The 12,512-nt window shown below is 30.8% G+C and overlaps 1 protein-coding gene across 1 annotated transcript in view; it reads left to right on the forward strand.

The window, feature by feature from the left end:
- The first annotated feature begins 8,671 nt into the window (after positions 1-8,671).
- The window catches only part of LOC120354380 (cyclin-dependent kinase F-1-like), a 6,029-nt gene continuing 2,188 nt past the window's right edge, over positions 8,672-12,512 (forward strand). The window contains exons 1-2 of the mRNA XM_039441440.1: positions 8,672-9,321; positions 11,211-11,276. Coding sequence (XP_039297374.1) covers positions 8,772-9,321; positions 11,211-11,276 — 616 coding nt within the window. The 5' untranslated portion in view covers positions 8,672-8,771. The remainder of the gene's footprint in view (positions 9,322-11,210; positions 11,277-12,512) is intronic.

Consider the following 12,512-nt stretch of genomic DNA (forward strand, 5'->3'; position numbering starts at 1 on the left):
AATATAATTTGTGCAAGAGCGCGCTTAATTATGCATAACCAAGCGTGCAGACAAGAAACGTACAATATCTGAAAAGAGCAAAAGGAATACTCACACTGAAAGCGTGCTTGGTTGCGTTCAGTGTGAACAACGTGTTTCAATAGCACTTTTCAAATTTTGTTTTCTGGGTCATGCATGATTCGACGTAAATTTGCACATACCCATTCAATGTGATCATACAATTATTCTCATGTATCAGGATATTATTCATATTATTACTGTTGTGACCAAGAATAAATCTTTCAAGTAGTATCCTACCAGAGCGTCAATAGACATATCATTGGTTCATTAGCGCTATTGAAGAAAATGCATAGATTGTTCATGATATGACATGGTCTTACATATGATATAAATATAAAAACTCTGATATCTCACTCTGCAACAAATTATTATTTACTCTGTATCGATCAGCCATAACCCATAAAGAACACTTTACTTACTTACCCGGTACAGTACTTACTTCCGATGAGTAAGATGTACTGTATTCCTCACGGTCCTGGATCGGGGAATCGTCAAATTTTCAAATTGTGTCAAACTCTCTTTGTTAAGAGTAGAAACAGATTAGATAAAAATGATTCATGTAAGTTACTGGATCAGGCTGAATATTGAAATCCTTTACTGAGTAAGCTAGCAGTATTATCATTGATCACATATTTTCGTTTTATAATAATATTGTTTGAGATACCGTAATGTATGTTCTGTTTTAATACTGAAGATAACCTATACTGCAAATTTTTCAATTTCAAGCCATTCTTGTTATGATTTGAGAAGAATTCTTAATCTAAAAATTCCTTAAAATCTAATAAAGCTATAAATATTAGCATACTACAAAAGCCGTGGTTGTAATTCCTCTCGTAGAAATTGAGCAATACTGTAATCATAATTAAAAAATAACAATAGGTAGGCCTAATTCAAAGCTCAAGCAACTCAACTTTACACTATATTTTTTACAATAATTGAAATACGTGTTTGAATTCGAAAAAGCTAATTAAAAACATGGGTAACCTACAAATCGGTTAACCAATAACTGAGAATATTAAGAGAACTCAATGATTACTACCCTTGAAATTAATGATGAAGGATAAAAATTGTATTGGTAAAATAAAATAACAACCCTTTATTCGGAAAAGTAGTTATCAGTTGATTTATTAACGTTTATTCATGAAAAATTCCATTCGACATAGGGATTTCAATGTAAACACGGGTTGAAGTGTACGCTTTTGAACAGCTGATCGGCTGTAGGTACTGGCCATGAGTTGAGTAGGCCATGGCCTACATAGTAATACATGTCCGTCCAATGTTTGCTTATTTAGCCTACTTTATTATCCATAATATGGACGGGTTATGGGACATAACCATAAAAAGAGTTAATGGACTCTTTATACATACGGGATAGGAAATACACTATTTGCACATAATCTCTTATGAACTAATGAACTGATCAACTTGCAATTTCACATTAAGATTCTGAATTTACGGAGGATGATTATAGTCCTATATTTTTATTTTTATTCATCAATCAATTCAAATTGATTAATAATTGAAGCAAATTTATTCAATTTGTGATTCAAAGTTCACACAAATAATAAAGGCCTACCAAACAGATCTTTTCCCAAGTGATCATTGGCGTAATTGGTGGCACGGGTAACTTATGATTGGAAGGTTGCTGCTTGAAGACCAATCAAACTATTTTTTGCGGAGAAATTTCAACTCTAATGAAGATTATCCATGTAATTTTGACAAAATGATAAATATTTATTTTATTTTTTATGTTTCCGGACATTAGGAGATAGCATTTTACAAGTGAAAATTTTCCCCAGTGTAAAGCACGGGTTGCCTGTGCCGTGCTACCAATTTTTCCTTAAACGGTTGGAATAGCATTTAACACCTATCAACCTAAGGATAGTTGTCGGCTCCAATAAAATAGATTCTTGATAAATTTTGAATGGATCTACTGCCTATGAATGAGAAATCCAGTTTTCAGAGCAAATTAACTTATAATCTTCAGATGAAAATACACAAATACACAAAGAAACATATATGTCTTAAGCCTAATTATTTCAGAGTTATTACGAACTAAAATACTTATCTAGTTTACAGTTGAAACACAGTGGCTATTGGCTTGACTACACAAACAGCTAAAATCTGAATAAAACAGCACAAAAATTTATATAAAACTCAATTTAAAACATTAATAAACGAAAATGATTTAGAGCAAAACTCCACGACAACACTTGTAGCCAGCCATTTTTCTAGAGAAGCAGGAACAGGAAAAGACATAAGTTGCAAGTCACGAAGCCAACGCCTCCTTCAGTATCGATTTTTACAGACACGTCACCAAAAAATTATAACTTATAAGTTTAGAATTCACATTCTACATCTGTTCTCAATAAAACTTTATTTTAAAATGTTATTTTAAATTTTTATATATATCTCGATTTAAATAAACTATTTAACTAGTAATTTGTTAACCCTGCCTCGGTGACATTATGGAACAATGCAACAAACATTTACGATAATAAATTCTCCGTCAAAAAATTTGTCCGTCTATTGATAACTCTGACATTTACTATAAAGTTCCATAGATCTCAAATTGAAGATTCGATTCCAATGTGAGAAGAAAAATGTAATATTACAAATACCCCCCTCTTGACATAAAAAATTTTACTGTTTGAAAAATTTAAAGAAAAAAAATTTACATTGACCCTAATGAAAATTGTTGAAATTTAAATTTGAGAACAGTAACAATTTTTTCTAGAAAAACAATACATGTCACCCTATAATTGAAAATTATTATAAAAATTCATCAATAGCGTTTGTTATATGTTATAAACAATATTTCAAAATATAGAATATCAATATTACTTTTGATTTAGCTTTATAATTTAAAGAAAAATATCTCAACAGAAAGTTTAATATGTAAAGAATAGTTTTTTGAAATTGCACATAAATTTAATAGATAGAAAAATTCAATTTTTATTGCATAAAAAAAAATTATGTATGTTGAATGAAAAATTTATTATTATTATTTATTTTTTTTTTTAATGAATTGATGAATTGTTACATTTAATTTTCACATAAAATTTCAATAAATCAAAAAATGTTCATTTCTTTCACTATTGACGCGGTTGATTTTATTGATGCACATTTTTGAAAACAGTCCGTTAAGGCACTCAGTATGATTTTCAGTTAAGTGTGACTCCAGTGTGATGACGTTAGTGTTGGGCTGATCTGGATGCACGTAGTGTTGGGCTGATACTTGTAGTCGACTGATGCATATCAAACTCGATACAGGTGACATCTCAGTTAGCATTGCTTCATGTTTGTAGTAGACGGCTGCATACCAAATTCAATACAGAGTCACTTATATTTTGTATCATATTTGTAATTATACAATGTACATTTCAGGCTTGAAATGACAATGTAATTCGTTTTTTGGAAAAGAGATAGACGCTGCATACAGGATTAATTTAGGTGAGGATTAATTTAGGTAAGGTTTGGTTTTTTGATATTTTCAGCTTTCAAGGTTTAGAGTTCTGCATACAGGAATAATTTAGGAGAGGATTTTTTGAATCAATTCTTTCATGATACTGTGACTGTTCTTCTGAATTCAAAGTTGTGAATGTGAACATGGATGGCAATTACCTCCAGGTAATGCAGTAGTGTTGAAGTTTGAGATACAGAGTCAGCAATAAGCATTGGCATTGCTATTGGCGTATGCTTTGGTGTCGGCTTTGGCATCGGCGTTGATATTGGCATTGGCGCAGGCATTGGCATTGGCATTGGCGCAGATTTTGGCATTGGTGTAGCTATTGGCATTGGCGCAGGCATTGATATCAGCACAGGCATCGGCGTTGATTTTGGTGTTGGCATCAGCATTGGCGCAGGCATTGGCGTAGCTATTGGCATTGGTGCAGCATTGGCGCAGATTTTGGCATTGGCGCAGGCATTGACGTAGCTATTGGCATTGGCGCAGGCATTGATATCAGCACAGGCATCGGTGTTGATTTTGGCATTTTGGCGTAGTTATTAGTGTTGATATTGTTGTAGGTATTAGTGTAGGCATCAGCATTGGCACAGATTTTGGCATCAGCATTGGCGCAGATATTGGCTTCGGCGCAGGCATTGGCGTAGATATTGGCGTTGGCATCAGCACAGGCATCAGCGTAGATTTTGGCGTAGTTATTGGTGTTGATATTGGTGTTGACATTGGCGTAGTTATTGGTGTAGGCCGCAGCGTAGATTTAGGCGTAGATATTGGCGTAGTTATGTCACACTAGTTTGAAAATCACCCAAATGTTCTTAACACTCTTCATGGCGTTCACTTGTTACTGATTTCGAGATTCACATGATAACTATTTCAATGTTAATGTCTGTGCTGTACCTGTTGTCTTAAAATGCTTATAAACTAAGAAGAAAAACTTGATTAGGCTATCAATACAATCTAATACACATGAAAATTATTTTTAAGTATTTATGAAATTGAAATTTGTTAACATCTTATTATACAGTCAGCAATACATAAATTGTGAAATATGGACATATCAATGATAAATTAAAAAAAAATTCATTTTCATCTATTCACTGTTCAAATATCAAAATTTTAATCCATTCTTCAAAATAGAAATATAATTTCATAACACCCTGTATCATTATCAAAATTGTAAAAAAAAAACATCAGATTATCACAACAAAAAATTTAATTTCAATACATATTTCAATAATTTCAGACAATTGGTCTTCTATTCACAATCATTTCATAATATATCTGCATTTCATTATCATTTAGTATAACATTTCATTTATAGCAAGTTCATTTCACATTTATGATTTATCATTCAGGGTTTCAAAATTATTTAGTTTTAATTTTGTGTTCAAAAAATTGTATAAAAAGCAAATTATTTAATATTGTTAATCATCGTTTGTTGGATACTATAGTTTATTTCGACTCTTCAATGTTCTAAACACAAACTACATTTCATGACAAAACTTTACTATCAATCATTAAACAAGAAACCATTCAAAACATCAATATTTTGCTTCAAAGGCAAACAATATTCATCAGTAATCATCATTTTGCATCTATGGCAATCAACATAAGTAATCAACACAAAAATTATTATCTCATTACTGCCTCTCTAAGTCATAACCTCTGTTATTCCTTCTTTAGGCAATAATGGGTTTCCATCTCAAAAAACAATCACATACCAGCAAAATTCTAATCAACAAACCCCACTAAAAATTCTACATACACTCCAGCATCCATTTCAAACGATAATCAATCATATCAAAATTTATAGAACAGACAAATTTTAAAAATTAAAAAAAAAATCAATTACAAAACACTTATTTCAATTAATAATATAACAAAACGTTTTAAATTGAACCAATTATTTTTTAAAATAATTTAAAATTTCAAAGACTGTATAATAAGTACAAACATTTCAAGATTATAATACAAAGATGATCAAGATGAATAATGGGTAAATAAATTCCCTAAAAAATACAAAAAAGAGAAATAGAAAACTGGGTAAATAAATTCCCTAAAACAATACACATTTCAAAATAAGTGATACATGATGAAAAAATATGTCACAAGCAAACAATTCTTTACACTACAATGGATAGATTTTAGAAAAGTTAAGTTTTATCAACAATTTAAAGATTAGGAAAATAAGCTACTATTTTAACTTCTAATATTATTTCAGAAAAAAATACAAATTTAAATGACTATGGACAAGATTGGTTAAGATATGCATCATAGAAGAAATTTACTGAATATTACACAAAGACAGGAAAGAATCGAAAATTGAAAAGATTAAGGGCCAAGAAAATAGGCTACAGGAAAGAAAAAAGACACAATTATGGACTCTTACCATACACTGTGTAGCGATTATGCTATTCTGAATCCCGGCATAACACAGGATTCCTAATCATTGTGTGCTGGGGAATACCCTTTCATCATGTGACTCACAGTCATCATCTTGTAAATAAGCAACTTGAAACAACCTTTGAATACTAATACATCAATGGTGACTTTGCGTTTTGTTTTCTTCAATAGCATGATTTTATTCATAGGTTCATTTGTTTCAACCAAGCAGTTTTGCCTACAAAAGTTAGTCATGTTCACTTGAGAATGCATAGCATACACCTTTTCAATTCTCAGTTGAAAGTTGAACTCATCAACTTGACTCAAAGCAACATTCATTTTGTTTACATTTTTCCTAACCTCTACAGAAACCTGTCTCATATAATCATTCATTTTGTTTACAATCTTCCTAACTTTCAATGTAGCAATATTACTTTCATGATAGTTGACTTTCATTAAAGACAACTCCCTACCTACTTCTTTATTCAATTCTACTATCTCACTAGGGTTGACTTTTTCAACAACAGTAACTAGGCCTACATTGTCAGAAACTTGAATGAGTTGATCTTGTAACTTAACACTACTATCATCCTGCTTCAATTTGTTTTCATTTTCATGATTATCACTCAATGTTTCAGCAAATTCTTGCTTCATATCATCAAACCTAGCATTAAACTTAGCATTTTGCTCATCAAATCTAGCATTTAACTCATCAAACCTAGCATTATGCTCATCAAATCTAGCATTTTGCTCATCAAATCTAGCATTAAACTTAGCATTTTGCTCATTAAATCTAGCATCTAGCTTATCAAACCTTTGTGTTAAGAATGCTATAAGATTCAGATCATTTTTAATGTTTGCCATTTTGTAATATGCACTGATTCATTAAAACTTGATCTCTCTTGAACCGACTTCCCACTCAGCAACAAACCATTCATAACCTATCAAGATATCTATCTACTAATAATTTCTATAACCAGGGATTTCATGGTGTACCATTTGGGACATATTTATTTTGTAATTCGGTCCCACCACAGGGGTAACATTTGCCGTGCTACCAATTTTTCCTTAAACGGTTGGAATAGCATTTAACACCTATCAACCTAAGGATAGTTGTCGGCTCCAATAAAATAGATTCTTGATAAATTTTGAATGGATCTACTGCCTATGAATGAGAAATCCAGTTTTCAGAGCAAATTAACTTATAATCTTCAGATGAAAATACACAAATACACAAAGAAACATATATGTCTTAAGCCTAATTATTTCAGAGTTATTACGAACTAAAATACTTATCTAGTTTACAGTTGAAACACAGTGGCTATTGGCTTGACTACACAAACAGCTAAAATCTGAACAAAACAGCACAAAAATTTATATAAAACTCAATTTAAAACATTAATAAACGAAAATGATTTAGAGCAAAACTCCACGACAACACTTGTAGCCAGCCATTTTTCCAGAGAAGCAGGAACAGGAAAAGACATAAGTTGCAAGTCACGAAGCCAACGCCTCCTTCAGTATCGATTTTTACAGACACGTCACCAAAAAATTATAACTTATAAGTTTAGAATTCACATTCTACATCTGTTCTCAATAAAACTTTATTTTAAAATGTTATTTTAAATTTTTATATATATCTCGATTTAAATAAACTATTTAACTAGTAATTTGTTAACCCTGCCTCGGTGACATTATGGAACAATGCAACAAACATTTACGATAATAAATTCTCCGTCAAAAAATTTGTCCGTCTATTGATAACTCTGACATTTACTATAAAGCTCCATAGATCTCGAATTGAAGATTCGATTCCAATGTGAGAAGAAAAATGTAATATTACACCTGCTAGTATTAATAGTAAAGCTTAAAAATGAAGTTTAAATGAGGTGGTCAATAACTGGTGATGAGGAAATTCTAGTTTGAGTGAAGGGATTATTTTCCTAAATCGAAGTAGGCTAAATTTTTTCTATCCATTTCATTTGTTTACTTATGCTGCAATTGATTTTGCTGGTGATAAAATGGTTTGGTAATTTGTTAATAGGCCTAAATAAATTACTGTAGTAAAATTTGATACTTATCTAATAAACTAGGTATTTATCTATGTTGTAATTATTTGATGCTCACTTACGAATATTATATAGTGTTATGTGTATTGTGTATACATTTTAATTTTTATTGATGGAATAAAATAATATTCCTTGTGTAGGATTGTCTAAAATGTAGATTGTCTTAGTGTATGGATTTAGTTCTTGAAATATTAGTCTGTTGGGGTAAAGTGTGAGTCTACCCTGTTCTGCTCTGGAGGTTGAATAGTCTTTTTAAATGTTTATTATGTATACATGTGATGAATAATATGATAATAACTCAATGGGGGATGATTTTGTATAAAAACGTCAAATACGGCTTTTGCTCATTATTTAACACTCTTCCGATTCTTATATAAAAATATTTTTCAGGTATGAAAAATGTCATCAATGGAGGTGGTGGAGTGCTTGGATAAGTATCAAAAACTAGAACTGATTCACTACGGGAAGTTTGCTTCTGTTTGTTTTGGAAAGTTGAAAAACAGACCCCATCCTGCGACAGTTGCGATTAAACAAAATTTCAGATTCGGTTTGGCCGAAATCAGAGCCTACAAAGATTTGAAAAACTGTGACAAAATTCTAAAAGTCTTCGATATATGCGATAATTACAAAACAATCGTATTGGAGCTATGCATGAGTAGCTTGTATGAATTACTGGATGTCAATCGTTCTGCTTGCCACAACAGAAAAACGTTATACATCAATTTTTGAATGCCTTAGAAGCTATCCATTCAAAAAATTTTGTGCACAGAGATGTTAAATCGGCAAATCTCCTGATGACTTTCGACGGAGTATTGAAAATTGCTGACCTGGAAGGGATGCTTGAAAATAACGTCAACATGGCAAATTTCAAAGCTGGTACCCCTGGATTCACCCCACCTGAAGTTCTTATAAGTACCTCAACTTTGGCTGTGAACATCAGTATGGATTTGTGGTCGGCTGGCATAACTCTGTTTGAAATATTGACAAACGTCAGTAAAGACCTTATTGACCATGTCAAAATGTCTGAAATAAGATCTATTACTAATGTTTTCGGATGTGTTGCTGGACCATATCTGTCCAGTTTACCTGGTTATGAAGAATACTATGAATGGGCCAAATTTTACGAGGAAAGAAATCTTGCAGACACACTGAAATTACTGATGGCAGAGAACACTCAAGCCGAAATGGATATAATTGAGAAACTTTTGAAAGTGGAGCCGTCTGAGAGAGCTTCAGTCAGTCAACTGCTCGAATCTGATTTTTTTTCTGTTGAGCCCCTTCCGTCTGCAGACTTGACAGAGGCCATTGAAGGCTTCATGCGAAATCAAAATATTGAAAGACCACGTAAGTCATAACAATTCTCTTATCCATTCTTTTTATAATCAGAGACCCCCTGGGTTGGAGAGCTCGCTCATGAAGTGTTGTATTGATCTTTGTAATCCGCAACTTGTAATTATACAGTGTTCGTGAAAATTATGGAAACAACTAAAAATATCCCTTTTACACGGATAATTTGACAGCAGGTTTCATGGGTTATTGAGAAAAAACAAATTTTTTGTCGCTCAAAATTTTTGTCCGTCATATGAATCTAACTTCATTTTTTTAATGGGAAGGTGGTCATGCAATACATTATTTCCACACATCAATATCACAAACTGTACAAAAGATATTCACATTATTTAAATATACTTAATAAATCATACAAAAATGAATAGAATGACTTTTAAAATAGAATAAAACAGTTTTGACTTTTAATATGAAATTACTTTTTTTATTTGTTGACGTGGCGAAGTTTGGACAGTTATGTCCACTCTATCAGGACAGTATCGGAAAATAAAGGTCTTAGATAATAAATGTTTTTCAATAAAATAAATTACTTGACTGCTGAAAGAAAATAAATGAATCAGATCAGTAATAATTGGAGTCAAAGATAAATCTGTTGATTTCATATAAATAGTGAATATTATGGATATTAGAAAAAACCTCATATTTAAAAAACCCTGATATCTAATATAATCTTCAAACTGTCTGAAAGTCCTTGGTTTCGCACACAGCACCCTTGTTTTTTTTATTTACTTACTATTTTTTTTTCTAAATAATGGCTGAACATAGGGAAGTGAAACTGCACAAACATTTCTTCCCAATTATTGGAAAGAGCTATAGAAAAATTATAACAATTTCTCAAATTGATGAAGCAAAGAGGCGGCCGTTTAAAATTTTATCTCTTAAATAACAAAAAATCGCTGATTTGAAAAAATTACTAGAATATTTTTTTTAGTGAATTGAATTAGGCCTACAAATCGATTGACACCTAATTCTCCAAGATCTAGTGATAGGAGACTGGAGGTTTGTTTCAGTGCACGCCAAAGCATGCTACTGAAGTCTGCCTCAATAATGTAACAATCTCCATCTGCTTTGCATCTTATTAGTAAGCCATTTTAGATTATTTCAAACAATAATGGAACTTTACATAACCATCTTGGTCTTGGTTTGATCGCTACAACTGCCATACATCTCACTTAATATTTGTCCAATCTTGGAAAACTAGGAGGTGTAATCGATTTGTAATTAAATTAAAAAAAAATGTTATTCTTGTAGGTAATTTTTTGTAAAATATACAGTTTTTTAGGTTATTTAGTGAATAACATTTTAAATGGCTGCAATTTTGTTTTATGAATTTGGAAAAATTCAATTCATAATTTTTTGTAGCTCTGTCTAGTTGTCATAAATGTTTGTGCAAAGTTTCTGTAGAGACGATCCAATAAATATTCAAGTACTTTTTGTTAAAGCAATATAACAAGTCTTATAACTTATAAATAATTTAATTTAACTTCAATCATTTCATTCTGGTTTTAAAAGAAGGTTATTTTTAATTGTATGATAGTGGCTTTTGCTGGTTCTGACTCTACAATTTCTGTTGAATATCAGATAGGCCTGAAAACTTCATTATTATTACCTATATATATAGACGATACATAATAAATAATTAATAAAAACAATATAAAAATCTAGCAGTACCCTTTTCTTTAACTTTAAAATAGTTCAACGACTAGTTAAAACCCTAACTTAGGTGATTTTCAACTTGAAACTACTTGTACTATTTTAAAGTTTTGCAAAATACTAGAAGATTTTTATATTGTTTTAATTAATTTGTTCAAAAGTAGACCATGTAACTAAAGTGTTTTTATAATAAATAATGTACATTTTTTTAAATATGATTTTTTTGCTTTCAGCACCACACGACGAACCTGAACTAAATTGGGATAATATTGTACTCCCAGATGAAGACCCACTCAGTCGTAAGTTTTTATTAACATTTTTCATTGTTATGCTTACTCGTTTTATGCTTATTTTGTTCATAAAGATAATTCGAGAATCATTCCAAAAGCTCATCATTCTAATTCCAATAACGATATGTTACAATAATATTCTAAGATAGATTGTCATGTGTAAATTAATGTTATAACTAGAATATATATATATATATATATATATATATATATATATATATATATAATATATATATATATATATATATATATATATATATATATATATATATATACATACACACACACACACCACACACACACACACACACACACACACACACACACACACACACACACACACATATATATATATATAGGGTGATTCATAATTATGGTAAAATAATTAATACGTGATAGTAGAGGTAAAAATAAGAAAAAAAGCTCCTATAAACATATATCCATAAACGCTTCATTAGCGAGCTATACAGAGTGAAAGATTTCGCCCGGAATTCAGTTCCTCTGGTGAAATACACCGATGCTGAATTGTTTGGGGACTAGTTTTTGAAAAATTTATGCTGGTTCCATATGGAAAAATATCTGAAAAATTGAATAAAACTAGTCTGGAAGCTGTAGTGTGAGTAGTTTTTGAGAAAAAAGTTGAAATATGCAAGAAATCTAAGTAGAAAAACACAGACTTCTACGTTTGATGCCCAATAACTTTCTTTAATGACCGCAGTAAACAAATAACTTCTTGCAATAAAAATTGTAGAGAATTTAATTCTGAAAAGAATTATGTAAGCTGTGTGAACTAAATTTTAATAAAAGTTGAATAAAATGTATTCTTATGTAGTACATTACACCACAAAAATTTTCTTTTTTATGAGGAGAGAACTAATAACTCATAGGTTGTAGCTGATTGCAAATAAAACATGGATTTTAATAACAGCTTTTCCAGAACATCTGATTTATTTTGTTTTAAATAAGAAAATATTTAAAAGAAATTATCAGCTGAAAATTATTTTCATAAATGTTTTAGCTCACTGTTGAACAAAAAAACAAACTGTAAGTTAGGCCTACTGTAACCGCGCTCTGTTTTTTGTTTAATCTATTAACCAGTTATTTGTAACCATTTCACTTTGCTTTTGTTTTAAGTGTTAACTTTTTAAAAAATGGCAGGTAATTTTAGACATTATTCATACTCCGAATTAGCTGAAATGCATTTAATGTATGGAATGGGACACTACTGTAATAGTACTGAAGCAA

The sequence above is a fragment of the Nilaparvata lugens genome, chromosome X (assembly GCF_014356525.2).
Source record: "Nilaparvata lugens isolate BPH chromosome X, ASM1435652v1, whole genome shotgun sequence".
Classification (NCBI taxonomy): Eukaryota; Metazoa; Arthropoda; class Insecta; order Hemiptera; family Delphacidae; genus Nilaparvata; species Nilaparvata lugens.